General features: G+C 42.2%; 1 protein-coding gene across 1 annotated transcript in view; it reads right to left on the bottom strand.

The window, feature by feature from the left end:
- The window catches only part of ATP13A5 (ATPase 13A5), a 114,687-nt gene that overhangs the window by 46,115 nt on the left and 49,962 nt on the right, over positions 1–18,610 (bottom strand). The window contains exons 12-16 of the mRNA XM_050779239.1: positions 17,431–17,619; positions 7,166–7,227; positions 4,543–4,693; positions 2,259–2,342; positions 1,450–1,606 (exon numbers count right to left, since the gene is read on the bottom strand). Coding sequence (XP_050635196.1) covers positions 1,450–1,606; positions 2,259–2,342; positions 4,543–4,693; positions 7,166–7,227; positions 17,431–17,619 — 643 coding nt within the window. The remainder of the gene's footprint in view (positions 1–1,449; positions 1,607–2,258; positions 2,343–4,542; positions 4,694–7,165; positions 7,228–17,430; positions 17,620–18,610) is intronic.

Below are 18,610 nucleotides of genomic sequence, written 5' to 3'. Positions count from 1 at the left end.
GTAGCTAAAATAAAACAAACACAGTATATGTTGTAATCAGTGAAGGAGAGCGTTAATGAGACCGGTGCTGAAGATCAAAGTCAGAAGAAAAGGGGCTACTTTGGTTTTTCTTGAGACGGAATCTCACTCTGTCGCCCAGGCTGGAGGGTAGTGGTGCCATCTCTGCTCACTGCAAGCTCCGCCTCCCGGGTTCATGCCATTCTCCTGCCTCAGCCTCCTGAGGAGCTGGGACTACAGGCCCCTGCCACCACACCCGGCTAATTTTTTGTATTTTTAGTAGAGATGGGGTTTCACCGTGGTCTTGATCTCCTGACCTCATGATTTGCCCGCCTCAGCCTCCCAAAGTGCTGGGATTACAGGTGTGAGCCACCGCACCCGGCCTGAAAAGGGTCTACTTCTAAGGTTTATAAAAACACTCCCAATAGAGAAGTTAAAGGAATCATTTGCCAAATCTAGAATTCTCTGCACAAGTTGATGGCCATCAGCAATCATAAGGAGTGTCTACATGAAAATCAGAAGACAAAAGATCAGTTTTATCCAAATGAACTCATTTGAATGCAACAACATTCTTATAAATCTGGCTGCCGCTTAAAGAGTGCATATGTTTATAAGACTAAAAAGCAATACAAATCAGCTCAAAATCTGGCCCAGAAAGATGAAACTGCTGTGAAAATGATAAATTATCTTGCTCTAATACCATTGAATTTACTCTAATCACTTTTATTTCTAAGATATTTATCTTTTCTATATTCTCCTCCCATCGATCTATCTGATTCTCCCTGGAGGTGACAGAGCAGCCATGTCTACAGAACTTACCTAGCGTCCAGACCTCTCCCTTCATTTCCCTCATTCACACCTCCCCTAGTTCTCTAACCCTTGGTAGCTCCCTGTTCTGGCTCCGGATGCAAGCTTCACATCTCATCTCCTTCCCAGATGCCCCACTGTGGTTGTACTTTTCTTACTGCACCCACAGCCAGATATTTAGTCGCTACCTCCCAGCCTTGAAATGATTGCCCCTGCTTCTTAGGATCTACTGGACCTGCTTTGTACCCACCCAGCAAACAAGCAGCTCCACGTTCACTGATGGTGAAGCTTTCTGTGTTTGTTGGCTTTATGTATTTGGTCTCGGCTGGTCACAGTGGCTCATACCTACAATCCCAGCACTTTGGGAGGCTGAGGCAGGCAGATCACTTGAGGCCAGGAGTTCAAGACCAGCCTGGTCTACATGGTCTCTACTAAAAATACTAAAGTTAGCCGGTGTTGTGGCATGCTCCTGTAATCCCAGCTACTTGGGAGGCTGAGGCAGGAGAATCACTTGACCTTGGGAGGTGGAGGCTGCAGTGAGCCGAGATGGTGCCACTGCACTCCAGCCTTGGGGACAGAGCAAGAGTCTGTCTCAAAAAAAGAAAGAAAAGTATTTTACTACTTGAAAGAGAAAAGTGTCAGTACCTGTTTCAGATCTGCAGAACCTGGCCACCATTTCTGGGGCACCCTTCATGTAGACATGGAAGTGATTCTCCCCAGCTAGCTGAGTGATCACCGACATCCTCTGCAGGCTCGAGGAAAATGGAAACTGGCGCAAGGTGGCGATGGCTTCCACCGGACTCTGCAAGCCCATCAACAACAGGGAGCTTAACAAGCTGCTAAGTGATATTTCCAAATGCACACCAACAAAAAGGCTTCACTGTGCAATGAGCCCAGAGACATCCTGATGTAGTATATTTGTCACAATATTGACTTTTTTTTTTTTTTCTGGCTGCCTTAAAGCGACTCCCTCAACAAGTTGTCTATACTGCAAGGACCTTCCCCTGGAGAAATCCTAATCACCTTCCAAGCCAAGCTCACAGGTCATCTCCTCTGTGGTGCTTTTATCTCCCAGAAACAGGATTCACTCCCATGTCAGGACTCTTGAAACTCTTTCTTCAGCCTTGATTATAGCAGTTGTCATGTTGTGTTGCACTTCTTTGCACCTATATCGATTTTTCTACCAGTCTACCTGTTCCTCCAACCCAGAACCAAGTGTGTCTTGTTTTGAAGCCTCTTTATCTGCTAGCACCTAGCATAGTGCTCTAGTCTACACAGGTAGTGTTTGTTGAATAAATTAATAGATAAATTCAGAAATGAAAGAAACAGCAAACCAACCATGGAAACTGTTAGGATAAGGCAAAATAATAGGACTATAACAATATGTGAAAGTCAGAAATGTTTTAGCAGTTTTATGGGGAAAGAGCTATGTGATATAAAGAAGGAAATCATACCTTACTGGCTTTTGGTCCTGGTTTTATGATGTTTGAAACTGACATCCCAAATTTGCAGGAGTCTACATTGCAATCTTCCATTTTCTGTTATAAAATGAAAACATTCATAAGATTCTTTGAAGAAAAATAGTAAGAAAGAAACATCTCTTATTTGCACAATACTTTAATGTTTTCAAAGCCCTTTTTACATATTTTCTCTTCCAGGTCAATTATCTTAATACTGTCATTGTTAAATTTCTGTTGTGTCAATTTATATTAGGGGACTTATTATAGAATGTCAAAAGCCAAAAATATTGTGAATTCATTTTAAGAAGTAATTGATGAAAGAAGTGCTAGCTACAGGTCCATGGATCTTTCTAAATGATTATATCTAGTAACTGGAGGAAGGATTGTGTGGAGATGTAGTCTCCAACATTGCTGAGCACCATAGCTCTCAGATGAGTTAGGATTGGGTCCTGAGATAAACATGGGACTAGTTCTTCATACTATACCTATGCTACTAGCCTAGTTAACTAGGGAGTTGGTATGTCAGCTGCTAGCAGATTAGAAAGCCTGTTTGAAAATGACTTGTATTCTTTGGATATTACAACAGAAGTTAATAGCTCTGAGAAGCCAATATATAAATAGTAGAGGTCAGAAAACAGGAGATAGTATTTGGTTTCCACTTTGCCACTTAGCTGTTTAACCTTGGGGACACCATTTTATTTCTCTAGACCTGAATTTCTTCTGAAAACTAATCTGACAGTCTGAAAGGACAGTTGCCCTCCTCTGTATGTGGAGTGGAAGGTTCCTAGTTACCAAAAGATACTCAAGACAGCTTCTGACCCAGCTGTAAACTCAGTGAATAATTGTGCATTTTTATGCTTTGTTTGGGATAGGTACAACTATTCTTACAGATGGTTTCTACAGAGCTAATACTAAAGATTTATATTCCCAAACAAGTATGTTATTTGTAAAGATAGACCAGCCCTCCTATAATGGAGAGGGGGATGTAGTTAGGGCCAGGACCAAAGCCAGATATAAAATGACCCTGCACAACTCATCACCATGTCAATCCCAATGATTCTGGTGAGGACATTGCTTAAATACACTGATTCCTCTCCATTGAAATCCGGAGAATTGGTCACTATGTCAAATTTTTGTCCACAGCAAATGCTCTATTTTAACTTGCTGATATCAGAAGTTACTCTTTTTACCAGGTTTCCTCTTTCATTGATTTGCCCTCTAGAAAGCTAAACTTTCCCTATTATACATCTTTGTATTAGCTTCTTTGTTAGGTGTGCTTCGTTTCCCTGCAATCATTTGTTTCCATTCTTTTGCAGCTATATTTAACTGCTGTACTGTATTTTATACATCATTGTACATAGCTTTAGGATGTTCTTTGGAGGCAGCAGGATGTAATTAACTAACTGGTTAATTAGTGAACACCCTCTACTTGTTTGGCTCTTCACTGGCTCAAAGCCCCTTTAGATTCATAGTCTCAGTGCTCACAAGTCTGTGAATGAGGCATTATTACCCCAAATGTACAGATGAGGTTACGGACTCAGTCCTGGCTCTGGCTTTGTGCTCACCCAGCTGGAGAGTGGTGAAATGCGAGGGCTTTCCACTGTGGCAGCCCCCAGTATGGGTTTACATCCTTCCGTTTTCATTCACACTCAGCTCAGGAGATTGAACCAGTTGGATGCAGCCCTCCGGTTTGGTATCTAGGCTTATGCTTTACAATATACAGTCACCGCCAGCCACTTGTGGCTATTTAAACTATTTAAAATGGAATCAGATTAAAATTTCAGTTTCTCAGTTGCAGAGCCACATTTCAAGGGCTCAGTAGCCACGTATGGCTCGTGGCTGCTGGACTGGAAAGTTCTGCTTTAGACTACTGGTTCTCTGATAGTGTTTTGGAAAACACTGATGTTTTGGAGAACAGGCTGGGTCATGGGTGTCAATAAGGTTTTTGAGGTCAGATTTGGTAAATGCTGCATCTCATATTCCCTCTTGAATATTCACAAAGCACCACAGTATATTAAAGGAATCATGCAGTCAAGAAATGAGTTTCACTTTGTTTAAACAACAGTTTCCAAGCTTGTTCAAGAATGGATGCCTATTTCATGCAGCACCCACTAACAGAGTTCTTTGGGGCACAGGTTGGGAAGTTCTGGTAGCGTTACCCATTCATATATATGTTATTATGAATCTTCTCCGTGTTTTAACAAAAATTAGAAAAGCTTCAGCACTCCCAGTAAAGATTTCCTCAGGTTCTCATCTTTCCATTAAACTATCACCTTACCCAGGCAGTGCCCTCAAACATTTTGAGGTCCAGAGGGTCTCCCTGGATAGTTCCATTGAGAAGGATCAGAGAGTGGCAGCTGGCCATGGCCGCACACAGTGGCCCCCACGGCACAGCCTGGCCCGAGGCAAAGCTGTGGGCTTCCTGGAAGCTGGTAGAGAAGGTAGAGAAGGTAAAGTCTTTGATAAAATCATTTTGCACACTCTGTCCCTTAAATCTTACTAAAGTGGAGCTCCAAACACCTAATTTTTTTTTTTTTTTAATTTAAGTTCTGGGATCAATGTGCAGAAAATGCAGGTTTTTTACATAGGTGAACGTGTGCCATGGTGGTTTGCTGCACCTATCAATCCATCATCTAGGTATTAAGCCCAGCATGCATCAGCCATTTGTCCTGATGCTCTCCCTCCCTTCACCCCCCAACGGGCTCTGGTGTATGATGTTCCCCTCCCTGTGTCCATGTGTTCTCATTGCTAAGCTCCCACTTACGAGTGAGAACAAGCGGTGTTTGGTTTCCTGTTCATGTTTTAGTTTGCTGAGGATGATGGCTTCTAGCTTTATCCCTGTCCCTGCAAAGAACATGATCTTATTTCTTTCTTTGGCTTCATAGTATTCCATGGTATATATGCACCAGATTTTCTTTTTTTTTTTTTTTAATTATACTTTCAGTTCTAGGGTACATGTGCACAATGTGCAGGTTTGTTACGTATGTATACTTGCAAACACCTAATGTTAATGCTCAGAACTTTCCCATGGCTCCTCGTGCTCCAAATGATAAAATCCAAGCCCCTTAGCCTGATATTCAAAGTCCTGTCCACTTCGGATCTACCTTACCTTACAGTGTCCAGTCCTACTAACGTCCTTTATGCCCTGTTCTCTAGATCCATATTAAACTTCTTGCTACTGCTGTGCTTGTCCGGAGACTTCTCTACCCTTAAGCCCCTGTCCACTTGGTTTCTTTATTTTTTAAACAGGACATTTTGCCTGCAGAGTTATCTTTATAAAAACATTTCTTTGAGTTGGATATGGATTGTGTTCTCAACAGAGTTTGCCACCGGCCAATCAATAACATAGTTTCGGAGGCTTTGGATAGAATTCCAGGGACTTTTGTCATGTTACTGGAAGCCAGCTCACGTAATGGCCGCATTGTGGGAAGGCCCATCAACAGGGAGCTCGGAGTCATACCTGCAAACTCTGCAGAGCTGTCGGCAAAAGCCACACACCCTAGGCAAGGAGTCTCTAGGGCTACTTAAGGAGCAGGAAATTAGGGAGAGGAAAGAAGGCTGCATGGACGCGGAAGTGTTTCTCACTACTCAGCCCTTTAGAGTTTGCCCCTACTTCCTGAAGCGCCCTGGACATCCCACCTCTAAAGCCTGTTTTTCCTTTTGATAATACAAACTGGCATCCTGCACCTCCCTCTCCTCCCACCTTACAGCTGAATAGTGAGTGTGTCTAGTTGTTTCTAGTCTCCGAAAACCTTCAGAGTACCAGGGACAAGGGAGGGATAGAGGGGTGGAAACTGTGGACATCTTTTTCTCCCTTTCACTGCTCTGGCCAGTAGAGTCCTTGCCTGTCTGGATGAAGGGCTGGCCGGGACGTCTGAGCACCAGGAGCAGAGACACGTGAGTAGGGTTCAAACTCAGGTTCCTTGTCACCCAGTCCAGGGCATCTTCTGCAACATCACACTGCTTGTCTGCTGTTACCTTGTGCCATGCTGTACCTGGCCCCTTCATCATCCTGGGAGTCCCCTGCAAACTGTCTTCTGTCACTGACAGCAGACTCACTGCTGTTGGAGCCAAAATGGGGTACTCAGAGCTTAAGAGCAGAGGCCATCACCACGCAATTTGAGAAGGCAGGTCTTAGCCCATAGGGAAGGAGCTAGAAGCCACAGGGAGATACCATGAGGAGATTCACCCTCTGGGGGCCCTCCTTCCCTTCTGTAGCTCTTTCTGGAGTAGACATTTATGTGATTGCCCTTTCCTCTCCCTAGTGCCAGCTTTTAGCACACAGCTGTAAAAATTCTCACGTCCCTCAAAACCTATCTGAAGTGCCATCTCCTTCAGGTGGCTTTCTTTGATTCACTAGATTTCAAAATTAATTTGTCTTTACCCACCATGTAATTACATAAAAGTCAGGACTTCATGTAATATCAAACAATCTCTATTTCTTCTCCATTCTGACATTTCTGCCTTAATAGTAACAATTTTCATGGCCTGTGTTGTACATCAAAGGTGGGGGTATTTGCACCTTTTTATCCCACTAAACTGTGAACCGCTTTTCCAGATTTCTCACCACCACCTGCCTGCACTAGCCACCCAGGAAGTTTTGTAGTTTTTAACTAAGCATGGTCTTCATTTCACTCTTTTTTCTCTGTTTTATTCATTTAGTTCCTTAATTATCCACCTCATCCTACTCCATTTTTCATAGAGATTTCGAAGACCTACTTTTCCTTTCTGATTCTGAAATTAGAATTCATTTAAGCAAGTTAGAATAATTAGGAACTAGTTCCAGCCAGTTATTATATATATTTTATGTGACATTCATCCCTCAACACCCAAAAGATGGATTTGAGTATCATCCGGTAACTCCACCAAACACACCTTCCATTTTCACATAAGAGGCCTACCAGTTGTCAGCAGTAGGGACAGTCTGCCAGAGGTCCAGCCCGTCTTCAGTGAGAGTGCCAGTCTGAATAAAAATTAAAATCAATATTAGCATAAGATTTAAACCTTTTAATTATATTGTAATTTAAACAAATCCCAAGCTTCTAAGATATTATAGTAGATCCAGTAGTCTAAATCCCTTGTTTGTAAGTACCCAATTTTAAATCAGAGAAGAGTAGCCACAAGAAAAATTAAGCAGGTAATACATGATCCCCAAAAGACCATGTCGATAATTAGGTGACTTCAGTTACTCATTACGAGGAAAAAATGAAAGTGTTTTGTTTGGTTTGGTTTGGTTATTGCTATGACTGTTGCTTTTGTTATAAGGAGAGGTTCAGTACAAGAACCAGCCCAAGTCTGACTTTGAGTTGTCACCTGCTGTCTTGCTAAGGCAGAGCTCAGAACATTTTTTTTCTTCATTTTCAAGACTGTTCAGTTCACAGTTTGCCATCTGGTTCACAGTAATTTTCTAAAAATATGGGTGACACAGTGACTGTCCAGATTGATAATGAAATGTTGATAAAGGGCTTTGAGACTATAGAGAGAAAGTAAGTGCTAATAATAAATATTAATTAATGCCCATAAGTGGGTTTTATTGTTAGATCAAGGGAAAAATAGCTCAGAGATTTGATTCACCATACTATGGGACAGTATTTGTTAGATAATGTCACAGAGAAAGAAAAATGGAACTGAGTACTATCACAGCACTTCTAATTTCCTCATTGCTTCACAGGCGTTTATTATTTACAGACTCTGGTGTCTTGATGCGGTAGGCTAACAGTTTTAGGCCTGCTTAATACCCCGAGTAAGTGGAGTTGGCTACAGCTGCTTCCGCACTGCCAGGGTCCACGGGAGCTTTACCTAGCATGGCAGAATACCCTGTTTCAACACTAAGACCCAAGTCTCTGACACGACTTTTTAAGGCTATCTCTATAGAAGACACTGAATTTTCTAGCTTTCTATACAATAGCAACCTCCATCAATACAGCACATCCATTAGCATAATGCTTTATAGCAAAGTGTTTACAATGATTTGCATTTTCACAACTGAGTTAACAGGGTGGAGGTAGGTTAGAGGCAAAATGAGGAGACTAAGGTCATAGTGGCCTGTAGGTTGGAGAGGCAGAACCAGAATCCAGCCCTTCTGGAGTCTTCCATCAAACTAGAAAATGTTAAGTGAATCATACAGGGGATGTGGAAAGACAAAACTCTTCCTGCGTTTCAAGATTAAATAATTAAGAAAACTTCACAAAGAAGGTGCTAACACAAGAGTGAATTTTTTCTTAAACAACAACTTTCTGAAAACGAGCTATTTGTTTCATTTCTCTCCCGCATTTTGTAAAGGACCCCACCATGTTTGATTTCCAAATCCCCACAAGTTGTTGCATTTCAAAAAGAGTTTGCAACTTAATTCAAACTGATATGTTTTCCTGATGTTTTTAAACATCAATATTTTGAACATGAAAGCAGAGACGATACTGCAGCAAAACAGATATTAGACTATGTTATTTCTCTATGAAAATGACCCCTAAACAATAAAACTAACCATAAATAGAGAGAAAATGAAATTATAGTTGAGGTTCTAAGGGGAATCAGATAGAAAGAGAAAACCTCTTAGCATACATACAAGCCCAGGCTTGGGCTGAATTGAATAAAAAGAAAGAACTTGTCTTATAGAAGTTATAACAAACCAATAGAAAATAGAAATATATATGGGAGCAAATGGACTCAGAAACTCAGTGACAGATATCTCCAAAACTGAAAATAACACTAGATGAAAATTCACTTAATGGCAGAGTGCTTTATCCCAACATGATGGCAATAGAATTTTATAATGTGAAAGCTGGAAAGAAACTCAGAGATGATTGTGGTTGAATCTTCTTTTCTTAAAAGGTCACACAGAGGGAATAGGAAGAGCTCCAGCCTCCAGCTCCCAGCATGAGCGACACAGAAGACGGGTGATTTCTGCATTTCCAACTGAGGTACTGGGTTCATCTCACTGGGGCTTGTCGAACAGTGGATGCAGGACAGTGGGTGCAGCCCACTGAGCATGAGCCAAAGCAGGGCGAGGCATCACGTCACCCAGGAAGCACAAGGGGTCAGGGAATTCCCTTTACAAGCCAAAGGAAGCTGTGACAGACGGCACCTGGAAAATCTGGTAAATCACACCCTAACACTGCGCTTTTCCAACAGTCTTAGCAAACAGCACACCAGGAGATTATATCCCATGCCTGTCTGGGAGGGTCCCACACCCACGGAGCCTCGCTCATTACTAGCACAGCAGTCTGAGATCGAACTGCAAGGTGGCAGCGAGGCTGGGGAAGGGGCACCCGCCATTGCTAAGGCTTGAGTAGGTAAAAAAAAAAATCAGCTGGGAAGCTCAAACTTGGTGGAGCCCACCTTAGCTCAAGGAGGCCTGCCTGCCTCTGTAGACTCCACCTCTGGGGGCAGGGCACAGCCAAACAAAAGGCAGCAGAAACCTCTGCAGACTTAAATGCCCCTGTCTGACAGCTTTGAAGAGAGTAGTGGTTCTCCCAGCATGGAGTTTGAGATCTGAGAATGGACAGACTGCCTCTTCAAGTGGGTCACTGACCACCGAGTAGCCAAATTAGGAGGCACACCCCACACGGCCGGGTACCCCTCTGAGATGAAGCTTCCAGAGGAACAATCAGGCAGCAAAATTTGCTGTTCAGCAATATTCGCTGTTCTGCAGCCTCCACTGCTGATACCCAGGCAAACAGGGTCTGCAGTGGACTTCCAGCAAACACCAACAGACCTGCAGCTGAGGGTCCTGACTGTTAGAAGGAAAACTAACAAACAGAAAGGGCACCCACACCAAAACCCCATCTGTACCTCACCATCATCAAAGACCAAAGGTAGATAAAACCACAAAGATGGGGAAAAAGCAGTGCAGAAAAGCTGGAAATTCAAAAAGTCAGAGTACATCTCCCCCTCCAAACAAATGCAGCTCCTTGCCAGCAATGGAACAAAGCGGGACGGAGAATGACTTTGAGGAGTTGAAAGAAGAAGGTTTCAGATGATCAAACTTCTCCAAGCTAAAGGAGGAAGTTCGAACTCATTGCAAAGAAGCTAAAAACCTTGACAAAAGATTAGATGAATGGCTAACTAGAATAACTAGTATAGAGAAATCCTTAAATGACCTGATGGAGCTGAAAACCATGGCATGAGAACTACGTGATGAATGCACAAGCTTCAGTAGCTGATTCGATCAACTGGAATAAAGGGTATCAGTGATTGAAGATCAAATGAATGAAATGAAGTGAGAAGAGAAGTTTAGAGCAAAAAGAGTAAAAAGAAATGAACAAAGCCTCCAAGAAATATGGGACTATGTGAAAAGACCAAATCTACATCTGATTGCTGTACCTGAAAGTGATGGGGAGAACTGAAACAAGTTGGAAAACACTCTGCAGAATATTATCCCGGAGAACTTCCCCAACCTAGCAAGACAGACCAATGTTCAAATTCAGGAAATACAGAGAACGCCACAAAGATACTCCTTGAGAAGAGCAACTCCAAGACACATAATTGTCAGATTCACCAAAGTTGAAATGAAGGAAAAAATATTAAGGGCAGCCAGAGAGAAAGGTCGGTTACCCACAAAGGCAAGCCCATCAGACTAACAGCAGATCTCTCGGCAGAAACTCTATAAGCCAGAAGAGAGTGGGGGCCAACATTCAATATTCTTAAAGAAAAGAATTTTCAACCCAGAATTTCATATCCAGTCAAACTATGCTAAATAAGTGAAGGAGAAATAAAATCCTTTACAGACAAGCAAATGCTGAGAGATTTTGTCACCACCAGGCCTGCCCTACAGGAGCTCCTGAAGGAAGCACTAAACATGGAAAGGAACAACCAGTACCAGTCACTGCAAAAACATACCAAATTGTAAAGGCCATCAATGCTAGGAAGAAACCACATCAATTAACGAGCAAAATAACCAGCTAACATCATAATGACAGCATCAAATTCACACACAACAATACTAACCGTAAATGTAAATGGGCTAAATACTCCAATTAAAAGACACAGACTGGCAAATTGGATAAAGAGTCAAGACCCATCAGTGTGCTGTTTCAAGAGACCCGTCTCTCATGCAGACACACACATAGGCTCAAAATAAAGGGATGGAGAAAAATCTACCAAGTAAATGGAAAACAAAAAAAGGCAGGGGTTGCTATCCTAGTCTCTGATAAAACAGACTTTAAAACAACAAAGATCAAAAGAGACAAAGAAGGCCATTACATAATGGTAAAGGGATCAATTCAACAAGAAGAGCTAACTATCCTAAATATATATGCACCAAATACAGGAGCACCCAGATTCATAAAGGAAGTCCTTAGAGACCTACAAAGAGACTTAGACTCCCAAACAGTAATAATGGGAGACGTTAAAACCCCACTGTCAACATTAGACAGATCAACAAGACAGAAAGTTAACAAGGATATCTAGGAATTGAACTCAGCTCTCCAGGAACTGAACTCAGCTCTGCACCAAGTGGACCTAATAGCCACCAACAGAACTCTCCACCCCAAATCAACAGAGTATACATTCTTCTCAGCACCACATCACACTTATTCCAAAATTGACCACATAGTTGGAAGTAAAGCACTCCTCAGCAAATATAAAAGAACAGAAATTATAACAAACTGTCTCTCAGACCACAGTGCAATTAAACTAGAACTCAGGATTAAGAAACTCACTCAAACTGCTCAATTACATGGAAACTGAACAACCTGCTCCTGAATGACTACTGAGTACGTAACAAAATGAAGGCAGAAATAAAGATGTTCTTTGAAACCAATAAGGACAAAGACACAACATACCAGAATCTCTGGGACACATTTAAAGCAGTGTGTAGAGGGAAATTTATAGCACTAAATGCCCACAAGAGAAAGCAGGAACGATCTAAAATTGGTGCCTTAACATCACAATTAAAAGAACTAGAGAAGCAAGAGCAAACACATTCAAAAGCTAGCAGAAGGCAAGAAATAACTAAGATCAGAGCAGAACTGAAGGAGACAGAGATACAAAAAAAACCTTCAAAAAATCAATGAATCCAGGAGCTGTTTTTTTGAAAAGACTGACAAAATTGATAGCCCACTAGCAAGACTAATAAAGAAGAAAAGAGAGAAGACTCAAATAGACACAATAAAAAATGATAAAGGGGATATCACCACTGATCCTGAAGAAATACAAACTATAATCAGAGAGTACTATAAACACCTCTATGCAAATAAACTAGAAAATCTAGAAGAAATGGATAAATTCCTGGACACATACACCCTTCCAAGACTAAACCAGGAAGAGGTTGAATCCCTGAAGAGACCAACAACAGACTCTGAAATTGAGGCAGCAATTAATGGCCTACCAACCAAAAAAAGTCCAGGACCAGATGGATTCACAGCTGAATTCTATCAGAGGTACAAGGAGGAGCTGGCACCATTCCTTCTGAAACTATTCCAATCAATAGAAAAAGAGGGAATCTTCCCTAACTCATTTTATGAGGCTAGCATCATCATGATACCAAAGCCTGGCAGAGACACAATAAAAAAAGAGAATTTCAGACCAATATCCCTGATGAACATTGATGCAAAAATCCTCAATAAAATACTGGCAAACTGAATCCAGCAGCATATCAAAAAGCTTATCCACCATAATCAAGTGGGCTTCATCCCTGGGATGCAAGGCTGGTTAACATATGCAAATCAATAAACATAATCCATCATATAAACAGAACCAATGACAAAAACCACATAATTATCTCAATAGATGCAGAAAAGGCCTTTGACAAAATTCAACAGCCCTTCATGCTAAAAAATCTTAATAAATTAGGTATTGATGGGACGTATCTCAAAATAATAAGAGCTATTTATGACAAACCCACAGCCAATATCATACTGAATGTGCAAAAACAGGAAGCATTCCCTTTGAAAACTGACACAAGACAGGGATGCCCTCTCTCCCCACTCCTATTCAACACAGTGTTGGAAGTTCTGGCCAGGGCAATCAGGCAGGAGAAAGAAATAAAGGGTATTCAATTAGGAAAAGAGGAAGTCAAATTGTCTCTGTTTGCAGATGACATGATTGTATATTTAGAAAACCCCATCATCTCAGCCCAAAATCTCCTTAAGCTGATAAGCAACTTCAGCAAAGTCTCAGGATACAAAAGCAATGTGCAAAAATCACAAGCATTCTTATACATCAATAACAGACAAACAGAGAGCCAAATCATGACTGAACTCCCATTCACAATTGCTTCAAGGAGAACAAAATATCTAGGAATCCAATCTACAAGGGATGTGAAGGACCTCTTCAAGGAGAACTACAAACCACCACTCAACGAAATAAAAGAGGACACAAACAAGTGGAAGAACACTCCATTGTCATGGATAGGAAGAATCAATATCATGAAAATGGCCATACTGCCAAGATAATTTATAGATTCAATGCCATCCCCATAAAGCTACCAATGACTTTCTTCACAGAATTGGAAAAAAACTACTTTAAAGTTCATATGGAACCAAAAAAGTGCCCACAGTGCCAAGACAATCCTAAGCCAAAAGAACAAAGGTGGAGGCATCACGCTACCTGACTTCAATACTACAAGGCTACAGTAACCAAAACAGCATGGTACTGGTACCAAAACAGAGATATACACCCATGGAATAGAACAGAGCCCTCAGAAATAATACCACACATCTACAACCATCTGATCTTTGACAAACCTGACAAAAACAACAAATGGGGAAAGGATTTCCTATTTAATAAATAGTTCTGGGAAAACTGGCTAGCCATATGTAGAAAGCTGAAACTGGATCCCTTCCTTATACCTTATACAAAAATTAATTCAAAATGAATTAAAGACTTAAATGTTAGACATAAAACCATAAAAACCCTAGAAGAAAACCTAGGCAATACCATTCAGGACATAGGCATGGGCAAGCACTTCATGTCTAAAATACCAAAAGCAATGGCAACAAAAGCCAAAATTGACAAATGGGATCTAATTAAACTAAAGAGCTTCTGCACAGCAAAAGAAACTACCATCAGAGTGAACAGGCAACCTACAGAATGGGAGAAAATTTTTGCAATCTACTCATCTGACAAAGGGCTAATATCCAGAATCTACAAATAACTCAAACAAACTTACAAGAAGAAAAAAACAACCCCATCAAAAAGTGGGCAAAGGATATGGACAGACACTTCTCAAAAGAAGACATTTATGCAGCCAACAGACACATGAAAAAATGTACATCACTGGCTATCAGAGAAATGCAAATCAAAATGACAATGAGATACCATCTCATACCAGTTAGAATGGCGATCATTAAAAAGTCAGGAAACAACAGGTGCTGGAAAGGACGTGGAGAAATAGGAACACTTTTACACTGTTGGTGGGACTGTAAACTAGTTCAACCATTGTGGAAGGCAGTGTGGCGATTCCTCAAGAATCTAGAACTAGGAATACCATTTGACCCAGCTATTCCATTACTGGGTATATACCCAAAGTAATATAAATCATGCTGCTATAAAGACACATGCACATGTGTGTTTATTGTGGCACTATTCACAATAGTAAAGACTTGGAACCAACCCAAATGTCCATCAATGATAGACTGGATTAAGAAAATGCAGCACATATACACCATGGAATACTATGTAGCCATAAAAAAGGATGCGTTCATGTCCTTTGTAGGGACATGGATGAATCTGGAAACCATCATTCTCAGCAAACTATCACAAGGACAGAAAACCAAACACCACATGTTCTCACTCATAGGTGGGAATTGAACAGTGAGATCACTTGGACACAGGAAGGGGAACATCACACACTGGGGCCTGTCGTGGGGTGGGGGAAGGGGGGAAGGATAGCATTAGGAGATATACCTAATGTAAATGACGAGTTAATGGGTGCAGCACACCAACATGGCACATGTATACATATGTAACAAACCTGCACATTGTGCACATGTACCCTAGAACTTAAAGTATAATAATAATAATAAAAAGTAACACAGAGACAGGCTGGATGCGGTGGTTCACACCTGTAATTCCAGCACTTTGGGAGGCCAAGGTGCACGGATCACGAGGTCAAGAGATCGAGACCATCCTGGCCAGCATGGTGAAACCCCATCTCTACTAAAAATACAAAAATTAACTGGGCATCATGGCAGGCGCCTGTAGTCCCAGCTACTCAGGAGACTGAGGCAGGAGAATCGCTTGAACCCAGGAAGTGGAGGTTGTAGTGAGCCGAGATTGCGCCACTGCACTCCAGCCTGGAAACAGAGCAAGACTCCCTCTCACAAAAAAAAAAAAAAAAAAAAAAAAAAAAAAAAAAAAATCACACGAAGACTTAGTACCAAATTCTGGGTTAGATGTCTCATTTTGCCAAATTTCAATCGAGCTTTTTGCACTGTCACGTGTGATCATGCCCTGCAGCGTTTGACCAAGGACACCTAAAAGCAGCCTCACAGACAGCCTGGCAGGTGAGGACATGAGGATGTGGAGGGAGAGGTTTTATACAGGAAATAAAATGAACAGCCTCTGGAAAAATTAATTTTAGAAATAGATGAATATGTAATGAACATATTTCATAAGTCTCCCTCTTGTATTCTAGACACCAGTGAGGCTCATGAGGAAGTAACAGGAATCCCTATTAGAGAACTTCCAAGGGAGTGTTATTTGGCCCTGAATCTAAAATGAAGTAAACCTTGTTGGTTCTTGACTGGTGGTGATCGAGAACTCTCTTTGCCAAACAAAATACAAACAGAAAGAGAACTGACGTAACCTAAGAGATATACCCCTTTCACCTGGGGACCAAGCCTGGTCAAGTCTACTCATTGGAGTCACTCCCATTGGCCTTCTACTCTCCATTCTTGTCCTCTTTGTCTGGGACAAGCAATGATCTCTTCTGTTGTTCCCAGATGGCCTCTTTCTTCATTCTAATCTCCCTTCCATCCCATCTCACCAGTTGCCCCTGGTGGGATAGAAAACACCTATAGAAATGTCACCAGTCTTCTTAAAAAACAAAGGCTCCTATTCTACTTCAAGACAAGGACCTACTCCTTAGCATGGTGTATGAGACCCTTAACAATTGCCCTCAGCCCAGCTTCATTTTCTACCTACCAGCCCATATTCTAGCCACACCCCACAGTCCTCGGCTCCCCACATGCGGTGGGCCCCTTGTACCCCTGTGCTTCCCAGCTGCTCAGCTCTGAGCCCGGGGATTATTCTGTCTAACAACCGAGGCTGCAGCTCAAAGGTGGCCTCCAACTGTGGCAGGTAACTGTGCCCCATGCTTTCCTCAGACCTCTGTTAAACACACATCTCACAGCATGATCGCCGTCTACACTCCCATTTTCCTGCTTTCTCAGCTAGACTAGAAGCTTCTCAAGGGCTAGGAATGACTCATTATGAGACTTTCTACCAGCACTGTACACAGCAGTGGCTCTCTGCCAAAAAATGGCAAAAACCCTAATCAATTATTCAAATGCACATGAACTGAAGACAAGAGGGACCCAGCCAGGCCCACCGCTTTACAGCAGTTAAACTGGCCTGTCCAAGCTGAGGGCAGGATCCAAACAGCAGGCAGCTAATGCTGAAGTCCTCCAGATTCCCCACAGGAGACTCACGTCATGGGGGGTATCAGGACCTGCGTGGCAACCACAGTCTTCCCCATGTGGCATATGCTCCTCCTCTGCCACCTTTCCAGGTCCCTAAGCACAGAGACAACCTCGCCTGGAGTCACAAGCCCTGGAGGAGCAAAGGGGCAAGACAGGGTCCTTGTTTCCTTCCTTCTTTTCCTTAAAAGAAGCAGAGGAGGAGAGAGGAAACATTCACTTCTCTTCTGGACAAAATATTCCAGGAAACAGAAACGTTCCTCATATGTTTTTGCCTGAAAAAGTCAGTCAGTCTAAGAAGTGACTATAGTAAGAGATGTTTTTAAAAAACCACAAACCAGGCACACAAATTATTAAGTGTCACAAAGAAAAAAAACCATAATGTGATGGCTAAGCTGCTAACTTTAAGAGTCAGCAGGGCAGGCTCCTAGAATGAGACCTTGCACTAGCTCACTCTGTGACATTCTCTGGCCTCAACATTCCCATCTGTAAAATGGGAACACTGGACTAGACATTTTCTGAGGTTCTTCACAGCTCCACCGTGCCTTGAAATCATTAACGTTAAACCTGGGAAGTCTGGATCATACTTTGTCAAAGCACACGAGGTTTATTTGCCCACACATGTTGATTCTCTGTGGGGAGATACAGAAGATTTTCTTTTTCTTCAGTCTCTTCTGAGCATACACGTTGCCTATGGTCAGGGCAGCCGGCAGCACTGGAGGGACAGTCGTGGTGAGGAGGATCAGGGCCATGGTCACAGTATCTTTTGGAGGGACCTGGGAGAGGAGAGACATTTTCATACAGGATAACACAGCACAGGAGACTGGCACCCTTCCTAGCACCTTGCTCCTACAACAGCATGGGAGCTCTAGAGACATGCTCTGAATATTCACAGTGAGTTGGCTCTCTTGGTGAGGCTGAGTATTCTCTTGGCTGTGCCAAAGGGACGAGCACACTGTCTCCTACTGCAGAGCAAAGGAGACCTTTGATCCCTACTCCCAGTCCACCATCCCCTGTCCTGGCTCGGTTTCCCTCTACTTACCATTCCCTCTGCCCAAGCCTGACTGTTGGCTTATGAATCTCTCTGCCCCACTAGCCTACAAACTCCTTGGGTGGAGCAGCTATGGCTTATTCATCTTTGAATCTACCTTATTGATCTCTAGATACAGAGCCTAGCGCGAGATTTAGCACAGAGGAGGTGCTCAGTACATAGATTGAATAGATGGCAGTATAATTAAAAACTAGGACCAAGATCATGCCAAGATCTCAGCATATATTATTAACTACAGAGAAGCCAATATAAAATTAGCTTGCTCTCACTGGATACTAATTCTGGAGCAGGAACTGTATTAGGCTACATATATTATTTAGTTGCTCTCTATAACAACCTTATGACGTAAATGCTATTATTTTCTCCATCTGTCAGGTAAGGAAACTGAGGTTTTAACAATTAAATAATTTTCCTAAGGCCACATACTAGGTAAATGACAAAAATCTGAATCCTATTCTGTCTGACTCCAGGGTACAAATCCATGACCAACGTGTTTTATTATCAAGTCAATTTTGTGAACTCAGGATCCCTGGCTGGTGCTATGGTTTGGCTGTGTCCTGACCCAAACCTCATCTTGAATTGTAGCTCCCTTCCATTCCCACCTGTCGTGAGAGGGACCCAGTGGGAGGTAACTGAATCATGGGGGTGGTTTCCCCCGTAATGAGCTTGTGATTCTGAATAAGTCTCATGAAATCTGCCAGTTTATAAATGGGAGT

The sequence above is a fragment of the Macaca thibetana genome, chromosome 2 (genome assembly GCF_024542745.1).
Source record: "Macaca thibetana thibetana isolate TM-01 chromosome 2, ASM2454274v1, whole genome shotgun sequence".
In the NCBI taxonomy this organism is placed as follows: domain Eukaryota; kingdom Metazoa; phylum Chordata; class Mammalia; order Primates; family Cercopithecidae; genus Macaca; species Macaca thibetana.
The sequence above is the reverse complement of the archived record's forward strand: the minus strand, read 5'-3'. Positions and strand labels throughout refer to the sequence as shown.